This window comes from Pyrgilauda ruficollis, unplaced genomic scaffold, assembly GCF_017590135.1.
Source record: "Pyrgilauda ruficollis isolate IOZ18807 unplaced genomic scaffold, ASM1759013v1 scaffold2, whole genome shotgun sequence".
In the NCBI taxonomy this organism is placed as follows: Eukaryota; Metazoa; Chordata; class Aves; order Passeriformes; family Passeridae; genus Pyrgilauda; species Pyrgilauda ruficollis.
Window position 1 is genome coordinate 12,590,144 of NW_024519206.1, and position 18,741 is coordinate 12,608,884.

The following is an 18,741-nucleotide window of genomic DNA, read 5'->3' on the forward strand; positions in this document are numbered from 1 at the left end:
GTCTTAGTAGAATTAAATGTTTTTGTATATTTATTATTACCTACTGTTTAAATGAGTGGTTCTGTCTAATTTTGGAGCAAATTTTACATTTTGCAAGATACATTACTTTGTTCTTTGGCTTTCATTTAATCAAGTACCAAAACAAAATTTCTCTTCACAAAGAAAACTGCAGGCCATCAGCAGAAACTGACAGATGCATCTAACATTGAGACAGCTACTGCCATCCTTACAGACAAAAAGTTGTCTGCATCTCCAGGTATCAACAGCTTAAATTTTGTCTGCCTTTATAAGCCTGAAAGTGTTGTCTATGTGAAGTAGTCACTAATAGTATTTGTAGTATAAAGTAGGTGGACTTGTTCTGTTTAATGAAAGCATTAATTAGAGATGTGAAGATTCAGCTGAATATTTTGTCTCTTACCAAGTGGTAACAATCATAAATAAGTTCTTGTATCAGTTTAATTGCTATTTTTAATACAGTTCAGTAGAACTGAACTCTTGAATTTCTGCTTCATGGTTAACAGAGATGATTTTGTCAAGCTAAGAAACAGTTTATTAAAAAAAAAATCTTACTCAAATTTTCAATATAATACCACAGTAATTTTGCAGTCATGTTATTATGACTATCCACTGTAACATTCTGCTGTACAATCAATCTGCTGAAAAGTTCTGATTATGTGATGGCAAGGTCAAGTCTACTGACTATTTTCATTAATTATAGGTGTAGTGGTTTATTAGAAAATGTTTATAATTATTATGAACTATTAAGTTATTGCAAAAATAATATTCTAAAACTTCAATATGCAATAGGTTAAAACTAAACAAGAACAGCCTTCATTTTGAGGCTGGTGAATCATTGGAACAGGCTTTGCAAAGGGGTTATGAATGCCCCATCCCTTGCAGTGTTTAAGGCCAGGTTGGATGGGGCTCTGAGCAGCCTGGTGTAGTGGAGGGTGTCCCTGCCCATGGCAGGGGGACTGGAGCTAGAGGGTCTTTAAGGTCCCTTCCAGCCCAAACCATTCTGTGATTTTATTTTTCAGTTTAAATTGATAAATGCCAAAAAATGCTGATTAGCTTTTTCTGTGCTATTTTATAACTAACAGATTCTTGTTGTCTGTAAAGACCAAAGGTTGTAATTTCTATCAGTTTCCTCCTGTCTAAAGTAAATTCAAGCATTTCTGAAAACATACAGTCCCAACACTCAGTGATAGTGTGTGATGAAGTAGTTTGCCGAGGTACTTCCATGTTTTTATGTAAGAATAGAGTATTTAGAATGATAGCATACATATTTTGGTGTTTACTTCATTTTCTTTCTTGGGAAGTACTACATATGTGTGTATTTATGTTGATCTTGTCTTGGCGTGAGAGAGCTGAAAGCAGATGTGCCAGTATGGTTGCTGATTGTACAGAGCACATAATGTTGATTGTGTCTGGTTTGGATAACATGGAGCACTCTGGTCTTGATGCACTCTCAAATCTGGGCTGTCATCTCTCTTACACGAACTTTATGGAAGAAAAAAAATCCATGTTCTTGTTTTTTTCTTCAATGTTCACAGTTAGCCCCATTTCACCTGACATAGTTTCGGAATCCGTGGTAAAGGAGCAAGTGCGTGAGATGAATAAAGAGATTGCTGAGAAAGCAGAGAAGTATAAGAAATGCAAGCAGATGTTGGCAGTAAGTAAACAGCTGCTTTGGAAAGCTGAACAAAAAGTAGATGTAGGTGCTAGGCCTTAAAAAACCACAAGGCCTACCCAGCTGAGTTGCCTTCCTTGTTTGTGTGATATACCATGATGGTAGAAATCTTAACATTAGTAAACACATTTTTGTTCAGTCAGCTCTTGACTATGTATGGTTTTAGAGGGTCCAGACAAGGAAAACCAAGATACAGTAAAACAAATGTCCACATGCTTAAGGTTTTAAATACTTTCTGTTCTTACATTAAGCGTAATTGCTCTTATAAATCAAATACAGCAGGTTGCTGTAAAACAGCTGATGTTTGGAACAAGTGTGGCAGTGTTGATCTGGTACACTGTCCAAAGCAAAGTAATTTTTCCCTATCTGCCTGTCATGGCTTTTACAGTGTTTTCACACCCGAGTGGGTGCTGCCAACAGCCTTGGGCTCAGTCATACAGAAAGGCATTTATTTGGTTGTCTCAACCAAAGTTGGCACTTGATTTTCATTTAACCAGTTTGTATGTGTGTATGATGATGGAGTATTGCATCAGTGGCACTGGTGAAAAATTCAGAACAGTTCAAGAAATTCCTTCTGAGTGTTGTCTTGTCTGTCTTCATTTTGTGTCTTTCATTTATCACAATGATACTATTCTATTTTAGTAAGTTTTTCAGGATGTAGTAACTGTCCTGTAATTTTGCTTATGACCCTGTCCCTGAAGAGCCTGCATTGGTTTCTGCTGGATGTTTATTCTGTAGTGATTTTTGAAGAAAGCTTTGCCTGTGACCTTCTGGATGAAAGATACTTAGATTGTAAAAGTCACTTGGGAAAGGTTTTATATTGAAGTGAGGTACTTGAAAGAATAATAATGGTTAGTAGTATTAGGGTACAAAGAAACTTGAAACTGTGAAACTAAAGAGGAGTATCAGCTTGTTCAAAACTCAAGGAAAGAAATGCCTATTGAACACAATTTATGCAGTGTTCTGTGGTCCTGACTGTTTCAGAGTCTTGAGTCAGGCTTGTAGAAGCCATTTGTAAATGGTCTCGTTTTAAAAGCATGGAGTGACATTTTTGGGGGTGGGAGGGAAAATCTCTTAAGACTGTAAATATTTCATGTCATGGTATAAACTACTTTAGGATGAGAAGATGAAATGCAGTGTTTATGCTGATGAATTAGCTAAACTGGAGCTGAAGTGGAAAGAACAAGTGAAAATCAATGAGGGTGTAAAATTACACCTGGCAGCAATGGAGGATCAGTATAAAGTAAGTTACAGGTTCTGTTTATGTCAATGAATGGTTACCTCTTCTTATCATGGCTGCTTGTTTCTGATAGTTCAAGTAATGAAGAACTTCAATAAGGAAAGCACACTAAATACATTTTTGCTGTTAATACAAATTCTGCTCTAGAAGCAACAATACAGTCTTGTAAAGTTTCTTTTAAAGTAAGAGAGGTCTGCTAAGATCTTCTATAACCTGGCCATCAGTCTTTTAATACTGTGGATTTAGACAAACCCCTAAATGATGTAGTCTTGTATTACAGGGAAAAAAAGTGCAAGGGATTTCTAATTTCCCGCTGCTTACTGTAATACTAACAGGAAGATTGATTGGTGTGTTTGTCTAAAATCTTCATATTCTGTATTGGATTACCAGTGTAGTAATGTCTAATGCATTTTATGTGAAGTCAGTAGAAAGAGGGAGGAGTGATCCATTGTTTTTAAAATCATGCAAGAATTTAATGTGGAGAATTTCAGCTGTAGTCTTGGTAGAGTGGTGTAACACATTCATCACTCTAGAAAGTCAAGCATAATGGGCAGCTTTAGCTTACAAGAGGCCTTAATCTTTGAGGTTATGTGATAGTAATGCTTATGCTGAATTTGCTTTTTAGGTCAAAAGGGATGAGATGAGAGCAACAAATGTTCATGAGACCAGCTTTTCCGCTGGTTCTCAGTCTAATGGTGATAATACAGTTGACTCTGTTGTCTGTTTTTGCCCATTGTGATGAAAAATGATTAAACTGAACTGTGACTCTATTGGTTCTACTAGGAACCCCTTTTTATTAATAATTGCAGCATTTTTTCTTTATAAAATGTCAAATTACTCTGCAGTTTAGTTCTCTACTCCATAGGCCATCTTTTTCTGACACTTTCCAAAGCTCCAATTTCAATTTTATAAAATGTATGACTCTTTCCAGTTTATTTTACTAATTAGCAGTGATCAGTTGCCATGCAAAATTTAATGTGAAGTAAGTTTAACTTCTCAACAGCAGGTGTAATAAATAATTGCTTCCAAGATTTGAAAGCATTTTGACTGCAATTAAAAAATTGCTATAATTGCTATAATATAAGGAGGGTGCAGGTGGTACAGAAAAAGTGAGCTTTTCTTCCCAGACAGGAGATTTTGCTCCATTGACCTAAAATAGGAGAAGGAATTTCAGAATTGAAAAAAATTGATAAGCAGTTATGCCAAGCATTGAGCTTTGATATTAGAAAAACAGGTGAAGAGTCTCTAAAGGAACCAGAATACAAATAAAATAGTTATTTGTGGGGAGAGATTATTTAAATCATCATTTTGAAGCCAGGAAGAGTTGTGTAATGTGTCAGTAATGCTCCTCCCAGAGCACCCAGTAGAGACACAACGTAGATGTTCGTGAAACAAATTTAGTGTCTTTGAGGCAGGAGTAGCTTTTGGTAGCTTCTCTCAAGTTCTGTAGTGGGACATATGAAATGCCAAGAGATTTCTTCAGAAATAATGACATGAGGCTTACAAACCTTCAGCTGTGTCTGGGCAGCGGTGCCCCTCCTGCCATTGGTGGCACTGATACAACTCCTTGTTTTTAACATAGAATTTTCTCATTCCACAACTGTTTGGTGAAAACTGGCAAGGAAAGGCTGCTGATTAACTGCTGTTACCCAGCAGATAGAACTTTGTGAGAATTGTTGGGTGGGATTTATAGTAACACTGTGTTGCATGTAACTCTAGTAAACAAAACTGTTTTTATGTGAAAGGTTAACTTAATCAGGAAGCTTTGTTTTCATGATGTAACATGCAGGGAAATAGTTTCCATTCACTAATACAGGAATCTTAATCTTATTTTCATATAGATTCAGCTGGCAGAAAAAGAGAGACGAATAAAGGAACTGGCATCACAGTTGGAACTCTTTACCAGTGAGAAGGTACTGTCACACATTCTGAAATACTAATGTAATGTAGAAGTACCTCTGAGCTATTATTTGGCAATTAATCAAAGCCAAATTTTACTGAAAAGTGAAATAATAATATGTTTTTATTACATTCAGGTAGTATTGTATGGTATTGTGCAAAGTTGGGATTTTTCTTTGAAACTTCATTTGATTACTTTACAATTCCAGTATGAGGAGATACTTAGTAAAAACAGTCATTTTAATACTGATAAACTGAAACAAAACTGAACTTTCAGATTAAGCTGCTTTTTTGTAAAATTCTAGATTGTCAAGTAGTTGGTATTTATCTTCTTTTTAAGCCAAGGATATAATTTTTAATCTGTCATATTTTTCTAGTTCAAAAGAAATCAAATTTAAGTTTGAGTTTTGGTGAGGCTAGTTTAGGTGGAGGGAGTAATTTTAAATACCACACATAAGAGCAGCAACTGTAATAATCATAATAATAATAATAATGTATGAAGCTTATAAAAGCTTGGAACTTTGTCTACCAAATTTATAGATATTTACATTACAAAGAAGAACCAAAGTGCCTTTCTAGACTGGACCCATGATTTAAAAGGTTAAGCATGGCGAAGTAGTAAACAGCATTTCAATTTATACTCATTATCAGTGTTTGTTTATAAACCAAGCATAGCTTTCTAAAAATGGGCATTTGCTGTCTCTTCAAACCTACTAAATGACTTTGTTTCTGTTTTATTTTTTTATTTACATCCCTAGATAGCCTTTGTTTTTTTGGGTTTTTTTAAATCAGTCTCTACCCTAGCTATCCAACTTCTTGCTAAGGTTTTTTTGCACTGTCTTTTTACAGTCATGTTGATCTGCTTTCTGTTTCAATTGTATGTAATGCTAAAATTAAAGTACGAATTTTAAACTGCTTCTGTATTCCAGAAGAAATTGGTTTTAAAAAGGAAAATCTTGATTTCATTGCTAATTTATTGTTCCTGCTTTGTACTGAATAAAGATGAATTACTTAGATTTTATACACTCACTAAAATGTGCAATCCTAGCTTTTTAATCTTACCTGTTTTAATCATATGTTCCTTTTAGTTTATAAATCTAAAGTAACTCTGGCATAGTTTTATACTGTATCTAGAGGACGGATGCCATCTATTTCATGAGGTCTTTTTGCATTTGAGTAGTGTTTTGTTTTCAGAGTAGTTATTGGTACTTGGTTTTTGCATTTTTCTGGTCAAGAGGTTGATCTGAAGTTCACCTGTTTGCAAGAAAAAAATATTAAATTGTTCCTTTTTCAAACAGACTTTTAATTCTTATGGAATTGAAATGGCAGTTGAAGCTTTGGTTTTAAGTTTCAATTCAGAGTCTTCGGCGAAAAGACACACTTTGACACACAGTCTGTGAGGGTTTTATTAGCATCATGTCAGCAAATATTAAACATGAACCCAGAGAACCCAGAAGAAAATACTAATCAGAAAGAACATTACTGGAAAGCATGTCTCCCTTAACAGTCCCTATTTTTTAATTATTGTTTTCATATTTATATCTGAGAATTTTTTGCTTGGTTCTGAATTTAAATGACATATGCCTTTTGCTATTTTGGCATTTTGCTCTCCCTCCCTTAACTCACTTTGTTGAATAGAAGGATGAGAAAGATTTTTTTTATTGGAATAAATTACAGCTGATGCATTGACCATGCTGAATTCACTTTAATTAGTGTCTTTTATAATCTATGCTGGCTTAGAGTTTTAATGGTTTCTAAGTTATAAAACCCCTTTATAGTTTGTAATTACTATCATATGTATGGTTTACGTGCAGAAACCTAGAATTTTAAGTATATTAATTTTTTGAAGAGTTCTGTTTGATCATTTCTGAAAGAATGATCTGATTCAAATGTTGCTGTTAAATATCAGAAGGGATCCAGTGCAATGTACTTAATAGTTCACTAAATGTCTGCTACTCATGAATTCATATAGAATTATGTCAAGTATGTACAAAGATGTGCTCCACGTACTAAAATGCTACATTTTTGGATGGTATGGTATTATATGAAAAACACAATTGTTTTCTTTTTAATTTTAACTTTTAAAAACTTTTATTCTCCCTGCACATTATCTTTAGTTGTTATTGTTAATCTGCAGATTTTTACTGATTTGGCTAATTTTTCTTCCTTGCAAAAAGGATGCAGACACTTGAAAAACATAGCAGTTCTGTTGATATAATTTGAACAAACTGGCAACAAACCAAGAAAAAAAATCTCTTTAAAATATCTTCTTTGTCTTTTCTTCATTGACTATTTTTGGTATTTATGGTATACTTGGCATAAGGTCAAAATGAACAGACAGTAGGAAGGTTAGCAGATTTTTTCTTCTAAAAACATATTTCATAAACATTTTAAATATTTTGCTAGGACTCCATAGGTTAACTACATTTTGAACTTTGCATTATTTAGCAGCTTGGCAGGACACCAGGAGATCAAGCTGGAAGGATGATGGAAGGACAGACTTCACAGCAGACATTACATTTTCGCAACCCATATTCTGAGGAAAATGGACCAGTTCCTGCAGTGCCAAGTAGACTACCAGTATTGCAATATGGAAACCCTTATGCAATTCAGGAAAGAAGAGGTAAATAAATTTCATACCCCCCAATATAATTGCTCCCTTGCTGTTTCAAAACATCAAAAGCAATGCCTCATTTAATGCATGTTAAGTACCAGCAGTCTTCAGACTGGTTTACAGAGCCTTTTCTGAATGATGGACATCAGTAAAGGGCCTTTATTTTATGGTGGGAATTAGTAAGGTAAACAAAGTTTTAAACACCTTTGCAAGAAGCTGATTCTCTCCTATTGTTTTATATTATCTAAACCAAAAATGTATTTAACTGTCAAATTTTAAAGGTGAGGTAGCATGTCTGTAATCTCAAAATACAGTCTACTGAACAAAGATGTCCTAATTAATTTTTCTTCAGATGGAGCAGATGGCGCTTTTAATCCTGATGAGATCCAAAGACCACCTGTTAGAAGTTCCTTTTGGGAGCTGGATGATGTAGTGTGTAGCCAGCCTTCACGCAATCTCAGTCGGCCTGATGGTTTAGAAGATCCTGAGGATAGCAATGCAAGTTACCTTTTTTGTTGTTTATTTTCTTTGGTATGGTTACTGATGAGTTACCAAGAGTTTCACTTGGGTTTTCCATATCTGATAAGCCAAATTTATTGTTATGTAAATTTGGAATTGGATTTTGTTTTCCCTGAAAAATACTTTTGCTTGCTGTGAAGGGAAAAACTCCATTGAATATACTTGTTTCCCTAATCTCTTGAGTTACTGACAGCTTGTTTTGGTATTAGGGCAGTAACTTCTTAATTTTTTTTTTAAGGACTGAAGTAAAAAAAGTCAGGTAATCTCAGCCCATGATTTTTGTCTCCTGTGTGGTAGAATGAGAGCTCAAAATGTAGCCACATCTCTCTCATTTTATAATAGGAATATATGAACTAAAGTGGAACAGAACAAATAAAAATGTAGGTGATTCAAATACCAGTATTTGCAGTTAAATGCTGACTATAAATTGGTGTCCTAATAGCTACATTATTCTAATCTGTTAATCTTTCGTTCTGTCTTCTGCAAATCTGCATTTATTAATTTCCATTTTGAATGCTTCTTGCTATTGGGCATGTATTTGAAAGAGCTTAATTGACTGTTGCCTAAAGTTGATTGAACTGAAAGAGATACATTTGCACTGAGTTTTATTTTTTTTAGGCTTTGGATGTTTCAAGTTTCTGGTGAGCTTTTCTTTATAGTGCAGTTAACTTGCACATTCTGGTATAAAAAAATGGCTTCTGTAATAAATTGGTCTGTATGTCTTCATTTGAACAGGAACAGACCTATTACTCTTTCTTATTCCAAGTACTCTTGCACCTTCAGAAATATTAAACAAGAAATACCTTTCTGCAAAGTATTGTGCTCTTTGCAAGTACAGTGGTATCATGACCTGTTTCTCATTTAGTCTAGTTTGCCACATTTAATTGCTATTAACCTTTGCAGAAACTGATCAGTGTTCAGACAGGCATGATTTTAGCCCTGGTGCTCAGCACCTATAATGGAGAAAAATGTATTTCTCCCTCCTACCTTTTGCTCCCAATGTCCATTACTGTGAATAATTAGAGAAACTGTCAGAGCTTTTGCAGCCTGTTCAAGATCTCAAATGTGAGCTTAATGCTGTCCCCACCTTTACTTCACATTTTGCATATTTAATCTGATCATTCTTGACGTAGCTATTACATCTGACAAGCTCTTCTCTTCTTTAGTCATCTGCTGCAGTTTAATTAGCAGGGTGTTTTCTCTGATCTATATGCTTTGCCCTCTTGCAAACCCAAGAGAAACAGTGCTAGAGTCTTGTGCTCGTTTGCAGACACAGCTTGGATTTTTGTAATGAGGTGGAATATAACAGGCTTAAATGAAGTTCAGCTTGAGAAAAGGTGCCTTTAAATCAAATAACTTGTGTCTTTATTTTTATTTGCAGTTGAGAATCAGTTGCTCGTTCCTCACCCAAATAGACTGTATGTATAGTGTAGAAATTTATGAAATGAGAAGCTGCAGGAATCTTTCTGGGAGACTTAGTAATATGCCAAAGATAAAACAGTTCTGAGGCAGGATGTAAATAAATAATCAGCAAAAACTTCCGCATACGTAGGTAATTCATTATAAAGAAGAGTCTATCATTTGTGCAGAAGAAACAGCAAATACAAAATGATAAATATGAGGAGATTACCATTTCTTGAGCTGTTTTTTAAAATAAGATATTTAAGATGTAGTTCTCTGCATTTTTTCAACCAGTGGGATGCAGAGTCTTTTGCTGGAGGAGGATTCCCTCCCAGAAGAAAAGGACTGGTAGGCTTGCTGCTTGTTTAAAATTCTACCATTGTATGGACTTCTGCTGTCCTCCTGTCCACATTCCTGTTACTACACATTATATTAGTTTAAGAAATTAAGGATGTTGTAGTCACTTCCACCTCTTCATGGCTAAAAGATCTGTTATCTTAGATAAATAAAGTAGACATGTTCATCATCATAGGTGAACCACTACCAAAACAGCCATGAAGAGGTGTAAGTGACTACAGCACCCTTAATTTTTTAAACTAATACAACACAAGATATTCAAATGCCTCAGTTGTGCTGTTGTGTTCCAGTTTGGTTTCCCCCAAACCTTCCTTAGAAATGGGCATTTCCATGTCTTTGGTTATCATAAAAACCCTTCAGTTTTGTATGACTGAGAAGAGTTTCCAGGATTCTTGTAGCTTTGACTTTTGGAACTCATAGGCCAATTAAACTGTGATTTTTGAGAGGAATAAACTGGTCTGTGTTAATAGTGCCAGCTGAGCATGTGCACAGTGGCGATTTTGTTTGGAGTGGCTGATTTGCCACAAGTTCCTGCTGTCTTCTACTCAACAGTAACTTTCCATTTACTCATGATCCTGTAATTGGCCAAAATGGAATTGTTGGGAGCAAAGAATTCCTAGCAGTAAGGGAGAGATCCATAAACAAAACATACATACATACATATATATAAAAAATACTAAAATATGAGTTTTAGAAATGTAGTCCTAATTACAGTTGGCAACAAGCCCAGAATAACTATCCTGAGACTATTAAACAATGTTTTAGTCATGGTAAATTTGTAGGGGATGGAGAATGTAGTTCTTGGCAACTGAGCACCAGGTCAGGATATTTTTTCAGGTAACTCCAAAATGGCCTTTCATCTAGCAAAAACCCCCACAATGACCCTGGCAGCCAATTACTATCTTTTGCATGGGGAGGACATGAAAAGAGCAGTTGGTGTCCAGGTGTCTCTTACAAGAGCAGACTGCAGAAAGGTTGAGAGGCCTAGAGGAGTGAGTTTGATCTTACTCCCACAGCAGAGCTGAATAAAATGTTTGTGCCCTTCTTCCCAGTGTACCTGCACTGCATGTCAGCTCTGTGTCTGTTTGTGTGTTTTTTGGGGCCTAGGATGGGCATTAGTTCCTTACTTCTGCATGTCAGAATGATCTGTAGCACTTGGGGATGGGGTTTTGTACTGTGTCACACAGCTTTCTAATTTCTCTTTGACAGTCCTGGAACTGTTTACAGTTGTAATTATGAAAGCAGTACTTGAGACAGAATTGGTTGGTTTCAGTAAAACTAATCGAGTTGCACTTACTTCTGACATGTCTGGCTTTCCCTTCTTCCCCAGTGGCAAATCCCCTTTTTTTAACCAAGCTTTAGTGTGTAATACTGTATTTACCTTTATGATTCACTTAATCTGTGGAACTCATTGTGGCAGTTTTTTAAAGAGCCAAAGGTACAGTCCAGTGATAATAGTTAAGTCATGATGTTAAAGACATCTTTTATAATTCATTCACATACTTATTCAGATTTCTGAGTTCAGGGGGCCTGGCACTTGCTCTGCTTCAGGATCACAGTGCCAGCCTGTGGGTCCATGGTACCAGTTTTTTCCTAAGGACCTGAGACTGTGTACGCACAGTGTTACATCACTGCAGGGCACTGTAGAGCTCTTGGACTAAGAATGTGCAGCCATGTCCCTGTCCCTGGTCATCAGTCTGAGCTGCAAGAAAGGTGGCTTTGGATCTACATAAAGGGCAGATTGAACTGTTTCTTTCTCAAAGTATGGAATGTGGGCTTTCATCAAAACCACTTGGATGACTCAGCCTTGTGGTATTGAAGTAAGCTGATGCCTTTGCTTAACATACAGCATAGGCAAGAACCACTGGGGCACTGAGGCCTGGTGTCCCAGTAATTGTTGTCATACTCTCTGAAAAGCAGCTTCAAAAACCACATTATTTTGTCTTTTGAGCAGGGATGGTTCTTTTTCCTGGGGGAGAGTGATGGGTGTTTAAATGCCAGGTCGAAAAGCACATGTAACCTTATTTATAAGAATAAAGAATGGGTTGCTGGATGATACTGGGCAGTAAGTGGCTCTGAACTAAGATGAGACCCATGTGAACCTTGATGATCTGTCCTCCCTCCATAAAGTGCTCTGTTTTACATGGAACACTTAGGAGTTTTGTCCATAAGAAATTACAAAAGTGGACAGCTGTTGGAGCCCAATACAATGGTACCTTCTCTGTTTTCCAGAAATTCCAAGTTACCCCAGGACGCTGCGTGAGAATTTTTAGTTCTTGGTGACTGTATAGTGTTTACTGTAACTTGTAATTACAATAGCTGGGATGTCCTCTCAGACTAAGATAAAGTTCTCATGGTTCCTGTTTGGCCATGCCGTGGTTACACAGTAATCTCTGTAACATCTCTGAGAGGTCAGCTCAACACAGAGACATTTGCATTCTTCTTGTGTGGGTTAGGCATCCCTGTGACTTTGCCAAGAGCAAAAGTACACTGAAGAGACAGACGTTCCCTATCGTAACAGGGTAACATCAGTACATACTTAGTATTGACATTCTTGTACAGGGCCTGGGTCAGAAGCTGCTGTAAGGAACACACAGTATGAATTTCTCAGTTAAGGGAACTGGGCCACGAGAAAGCTGTAGCCTTAGGACATTGCAAAAGCTTTTACATGTGCTTGCCTTGTGTTGAAGAGAGTTCTTGTAGGGAAGCCGTGTAGGACAGTGCAGGTGTGCCTATACAGAGGAAATCATTGTCCTATTTTTCAGATGTTTCTCAAAAAGGAACAAGGAGGAGTGTTACATTTGTATGTGGTAGGGTACCACACTTGCCAGAAGCTGAAAGAGAGGGCAAAAGCTGTAAATAATTTTGTCTTACCAAGCTGTAAGCCAAATGCCTTAAAAAAAAAAAAGAAAAAAGGTGGGGGGGAAGGAGGGGAAAAAGGGGTCATACTGAAGAAATTAACCAAAATTTAAGTGTTAATTTGGCCAGTGTGTGTAGTGGAACTGTTTTACTGATGGAAGATGCACATTAAATTTCTTAGTTAAGTCCTGGTGTGCTTCAGTCTGATATTCAGCAAATCTCTTGGGTGTTTGTACAAGCTGTAGCATTGTAGCATGAGAGTACAAAAACAAAATAGTTTTTCTTTCTTAGTACATCTATCCTGTCTCCTTCATGACAAAACGAACAACTGATGTTTTAAAACTCATATACCCTTTTCACTGCAGGTGCAAAGCAAACAGACTGCAAGATTATGTTTGTTGCCAGCATCTTGTCATAGCAGGCCCCACTGCCTGCTTAATGGAAATGTTAAATGGTTGAAACCAAACAGCTGTTTTCAGAAGAATAGTGAGGAAATTTTCCCATCTTTCCCTGTTTCCATTAACCCTTCATAAGGGAAAAGTACGCTAGCCTGAAACTGAAATATGTTTGCATATGAGTTATCTGTAAGAAACAGAGCATGTGTGCTGTTACATGTGCTCCTTCGCACATCATTTTTTGTAGATCAGCTAAGTAATTCCTAGCCCTTGCTTTTAATGCATCTTTGAGATAAAAAAGGAAAATGAGGTAGGAGTTGGGAGCTCTAAAAATCTAGGCATGTACCTGTATTTCCACCTTGAAATTGCTCCATTTTGTGCTCTATTATTGAATTGCAGAATAGAGCCAAGATGTACAAAAGTAAAATTTAGCTGCAGAAATTACAGAGTGAAGGTAAATTTCATCGGGGTTTGTGTTTGATAACAAAAATGCATATTGAGGAAAAAAAAAACTTGTTTGTAAGTGTTAGTCTTTAAAATACTTCCTCTTTTCAATAGGATGATGACAACACTGTACCCTCTGCTCCTGATCCTCCAAGTCTACTCTTGCGTGAGCGGGGCACAGGCTTCTGCTTTGATTCCAGGTAGATGTTATCTTGTATTGGTCTTTGAGGGCATGGAGAGGTTTCTGTAGAGCTACCCAAGGGTGGGGGTGGAGGTGAAAAGCTACAGAGCATTTTCAGTGAATGTTTGGTTTACAATTAACTGGCAGAGAATATGCCGTGAGACGGGGCAGGCTATACCATGCTATACCTTTGATGGAATTTTGACAGTTTTTTTAGTAAATGAATGAATAACTTTTGTTTTTTCCCCTCTCTTGCCAACCTAATTGTGAACCTAAGTTTAGAGCTTTTATAAAGTGTTATGTTTGCTAAGAGCAAGCATTTATGAGCAGAGAGAGTGGTTTCCCATGAAACTGTTTGGCCATTAAGGCATTCAGTAGATTCGTATTCAGTGGTAGCTGGAGTAAGGTCAAAATTATGTTGCTTTTAAAATGCCAGGTTATTTTGGAATTTGCATGTGAAACTACTCTGACTCTATTGAGTGCTTTCAGAAAAAACATGTAAATGAACTGGATGATACTTGGATACAAAGTCCACTCAAACTGAAGTTGGTAGTAAAGTTCTGAATGTCGTTTGCAGCAGGATCCTTTTAGTTTGCATTAACAGAATAAATAGAAATAAACTGTTCCCTTTTTTCCTCTCCACCTCCTCATAAAGTTTTGATGTGCAGAAGAAATGCCCTCTCTGCGATGTGATGTTTCCCCCAAACTACGACCAGAGCAAGTTTGAGGAGCACGTTGAGAGCCACTGGAAGGTTTGTCCCATGTGCAGCGAGCAGTTCCCGCCCGACTACGACCAGCAAGGCTTTGAGAGGCACGTCCAGACGCACTTTGATCAGAACGTATTAAATTTTGATTAAATACTTTGTTTTGCAGTGTAGCTTAAAAAACTCATCACTCACTTTGAGTAGTCCATCTCCAAAACAAAAGCAGTGCAGCTTTCTGTAACAGTGCAAACTTCTGATTAAAAGTTCATGTACTCTAATGGGAGCCATGGCTGTAAGCTGCTATGGGGTTATCTTCTCTGTCTGCCTAACACTGTACTAAGGAGGCCCACAACCCTCCACCTTGTGTATGTAGGTATTTATTCCCCTACTTAGTGGACTTTCTTCCCCTACTTAGTGGAATGCCTAAGGACACAGGAATTAGTGAGCCTCAGAAAAAATGAGACTGGCTTCATGGTGTTCTTCAGCTACATTTGAAAAAGATCACCAAAAACACCTGTGGTTTCTCTTAACCTTGATAACTGAGGCATAATTAAAAATGTAATCAGCAGGTGTCTCTCCTAGCAAATCCACCTAGTTTTTCTCTGAGTAACACTTAAATTGGAAAGATACATTACTTACCCAATGAAAATATAGTTTTCTAGTACATTTCTGAGATGTAGATGCATGTACTGTGAGATTCCAGGCTTGCAACAAGAGGAATGGTAAATACTTCAGTTTCACATATAGAAGGTTTGCCTTAAGGGATAACATTAAATGAGGTACGTTATACTTTAAGGCAGTGGTTTTGAGTTGAAAGAGACTGCTGTGCTTAAATGCCTACAAGTAATAGTTTAAAAAAGTCATTGCCATTATGTTGCAGTTTTATTCAGTAGAAAATATTGTTCTATTTTCACAACAGTGGATTGTGTTCCTTCTGGCTTTTAAAACCTTTTGCATTTTAACTTTATGTATTTCTTTCCAATAAGTAAAAACACGTGTGTATATCTAAACATTTTATATTTACTTTAACTGTATTAAGTAAATTTGCTTCCCACTTGCTGTACAGTAGTCTTGTTACATTAAAAGCAGAATTATTCATGGAGTCAGTGGTCTGTTTTCCCTGCTGCGCATTTTAAAATTAAACAGAGTATAGACTTCACTTAGGACTAAATGATGACTCGGCATTGTATGACAAAGGGTTGCTCCTCACATCTGTTTGTGCTTTTTCTTTGAGAGGGAGACTCTGGGATTAAGGCTTAAGAGTAGCCTCTGTTGACTGCAGTTCCCTCCTGAACACATGCAATATCCAGTCAATGCAGGAGTTACAAAAACCCCTGCATGACATGGATGAATTGTGGTGTCCTGGGCGGCAGCAAGCCATCAACGCTTGTGTGCCAATTGCAGTCTGAAGATTTTGTAAGTGGGAGTGTCATACCGAGCTCCTGGCCTGAGGTAAAGCATGGATTTTTTTCTTACTGTAACTCAACAACAGATGAAAACAGTTAGAACAGGCTCCAAGAGTTTGATGATACCAAAATAAAATAAACAAATAAAAAGACTATACACAGCCCAAGAACTTAACTCTAGGTTAGGAATGAGAAAAGAGCAGTCTTTTTAGGTCAGAGGCAGTTTATTTTAAATGTGATTTGATTTACATTTATAAGCAGCTTTCCTGACAGGAATTCTTTAAGTTGCCTTCAGTTCTAAAACAAACCTCTGTCACTTTCAAACTTAAAGTACTTTGTCCCCAACAAAACATATGAAAATATAATTTAAAGCACACTTTTCACAGACACAGTACAATACATTCACTATACACAGTATAACAAAATAGTCCCATCTTTACCTGTTTAATAATACTGTCACAATGAATAGGTAAATAGAAACTGGAATTTCAGTTTTATAGTTGAAAGGAATTTACATGCAACAATGACGTTTTACAACTGTTTAGCTGTTGAACGAACTCGCCCAGCCTGTAGTTCTTGCACTAGGAGCAGAGCCAAAACGTGTTTGCTGGCCAGATCTCTTGCCAAAGCTGCAGAAGGTGGGAAGTGGCCACTTGGGCCCTTGTGTGTACCAGTAACTCTCATGTCTGGATCATCCTTTAAACCCGGCTGTCACGGTCACCTCTCTGGCATCTGAGAGAGGGATGTTTCACTTCACTTCGGCTGTTCTAAACACTCGTTAGGATGATTCTTACATGTTTTAATGAGACTTTTACTCTGCTGGAGAAAAAGTAATTGTCATCCTTACAAAGTTTTCCTTTATAGCTTTGGAAAAAAAAATAGGGAAAGCTCATTCCTCCTTTATATGAGCTTTCTTTTGCACTTAAAAGAACAGGAACCAAGCCAAGGCGATGACTGTGTTAAAACGGGGAGTTCCTCCTGCACCCTTGCCAGGCAAAGGAGTTTTCAGGCTTGGGCTGGTGGAGGGCGCCCACCTCTGCTCCTGGCCAGCTGAACTCCAGGAATAGCACTTGTGAGAAGAATGCTCAAGGCAGGATGGCAAGCAACAAATGTTCAGGTATGGTCCAGACACGAAGCACTCTCATGTTGGCTTTTAAGTCAGTCTCTGACCACCTGCTGCAAGAAGCACTTAATCTTCAGTAAGGCTCAAATGTCATATTTCAGCAAAATTAATTATAAAGCTAAACAGAGACTTCCAAATGGAATGCAGTGACCTACAATGAGAAGCAAAAAATGCACAAAGAAAATCTCAAAACACAATGAATGTGAGGGAGAGGCATTAGGACTCCCTTAGCACAACTAACGGACCTCCTTAAACCATGCGCTGAATTTCTCATTTTTATTTGCAACCGCAGCACATGCTCGTACAGTAGTTGCAAGAATTGGCAACACATAAAACATTAAATCTGTTGGCAATAGAGAACTACAAAGTGCTTCAAAACTTCATCTGAGATGAAGATAATTGTTTCTCACACACACATAAATTTGCACTTAAGTATTTCCAAGTGTCTTTCTAACAGATAGTTCAGGGGTAAATATTTAGTTGGACTGGGATATTGGTCCTCAAAAGTTTGATGGGCATGAACATAATATGACATCTTGTACAGAAAAAAAAATGTAATTGCTAACACTAAGGTGATTGTTTACTAGTTCGAATGGCAAGGTTTTCAGCATTTCAAGAGGGAGGAAAAAAAAAGATTTGCAAGATAATATAAAATACAGCAAGCACACCTTTTTATGTATGTTATTTAAGTATGAAAATATTTTTAGCATATTATGTTAAACATTCTTTCTTATTTATATTTCCATTACCTAAAAGACTTGCTACTCCACTGATAACTCCGTTATGTAAGGCATGTTAACTATAGTTTGACGAGGGCGGTACAGTTTTGGTTTTGCACACACATTGACAGATGCATCGAAAGTCTTCATCACGTTACAATCTTGAAAGGATGTCAGTGCCAAGCTCTCCTCCTCGCGCTCCTGTCCCACACGTCAGTACAACTAAATACGCAACGTCCCCCTAGTTCTTATTTTTTTGTTTTTTTTGGAGAAAAATGTTCTGAAGAACCTATAGCTTTTATAGCACCTTATCTCAAAGTAATGAAAATGGGTAAGATGATAACATGTGCAAATGTACAAAATCATTAACTCTACAAAGATACATCATTCCAAAATTACAGAAAATTTTAAAGCATGCATTTAATTTTTTTAAAGGGTTGCTGAGTGCTTCCCCTGAAAAAGGTGGCTGTTCTCAAAATCAGCAACTGCTGGTGAGGATTTCTTGGCACATTTGTGACCAGCATGTTATTGCTGCATCTTCCTGATGATCTCAGCAGACACGGGGGGATGGAAATTGATTGTGTGGTGCCGCAGGCCCTGAGCTGTCTTGTAACTCTTTCCACAGCGACATTTGAATGGTTTGCGTACGCGGATTTGTGTTCTGTGGCCGTTCTTGGCGTGGTACTTGATACCGTTCACATTCTGTGAGGGAGAAGGGAAAACGTCAGTGCTCAGGTGGGCTGACACGGGCTCTGCTTCCAGTTAAAACCTGAAAATGGATCAATGTTATGAGCAAAATCCTCTAACTGCCAGGAGCCAGGAGTTCTCACTGGGTGTTACACATGGGCTGCGCTCCCAAGGTACCAGGTGGGACAAGGACAAGAATTTCTGTGGTTCTCAAAATTTACCTACCTGGCTAATCCTGATTTTTATCTCCCCATATACGTCACTTCCCAAAGAATACCATTTAATGGACTCACACATGGTTGCTCTTTGCGTCCTGACATCTTTTTCATATAGCACTGACAAATCTTATTCAGAGGTTCATTTACGAGCAAACAAAGAATTGGCATGAAAACTCGGGTCACACCTCTTTAAAGAGCTGAGACTCCCCCATGGTGGGTCTGTTCTGTTTTGTGTCATTGTTTCTAGATACGTCTTTTAGCTCCAGCAAATTCTGATCGTTTACA

The 18,741-nt window shown here is 37.3% G+C and overlaps 2 protein-coding genes across 8 annotated transcripts in view; one reads left to right on the forward strand and one right to left on the reverse strand.

The window, feature by feature from the left end:
- Window positions 1-15,405, forward strand: part of TAX1BP1 (Tax1 binding protein 1) — a 55,683-nt gene extending 40,278 nt beyond the window's left edge. For 2 of the 7 annotated variants that reach the window (XM_041466297.1, XM_041466302.1), the window contains 8 exons: window positions 163-256; window positions 1,554-1,672; window positions 2,808-2,933; window positions 4,772-4,843; window positions 7,278-7,452; window positions 7,796-7,941; window positions 13,533-13,618; window positions 14,255-15,405. In XM_041466297.1, coding sequence (XP_041322231.1) covers window positions 163-256; window positions 1,554-1,672; window positions 2,808-2,933; window positions 4,772-4,843; window positions 7,278-7,452; window positions 7,796-7,941; window positions 13,533-13,618; window positions 14,255-14,456 — 1,020 coding nt within the window. In that variant the 3' untranslated portion in view covers window positions 14,457-15,405. The remainder of the gene's footprint in view (window positions 1-162; window positions 257-1,553; window positions 1,673-2,807; window positions 2,934-4,771; window positions 4,844-7,277; window positions 7,453-7,795; window positions 7,942-13,532; window positions 13,619-14,254) is intronic. The other 5 variants (XM_041466303.1, XM_041466304.1, XM_041466298.1 and 2 more) reach the window with 4 other exon arrangements.
- Window positions 15,406-15,914: 509 nt separating this feature from the next.
- JAZF1 (JAZF zinc finger 1) overlaps window positions 15,915-18,741 on the reverse strand; it is an 89,299-nt gene continuing 86,472 nt past the window's right edge. Inside the window, 1 exon segment of the mRNA XM_041466223.1 lies at window positions 15,915-18,253. Coding sequence (XP_041322157.1) covers window positions 18,077-18,253 — 177 coding nt within the window. The 3' untranslated portion in view covers window positions 15,915-18,076.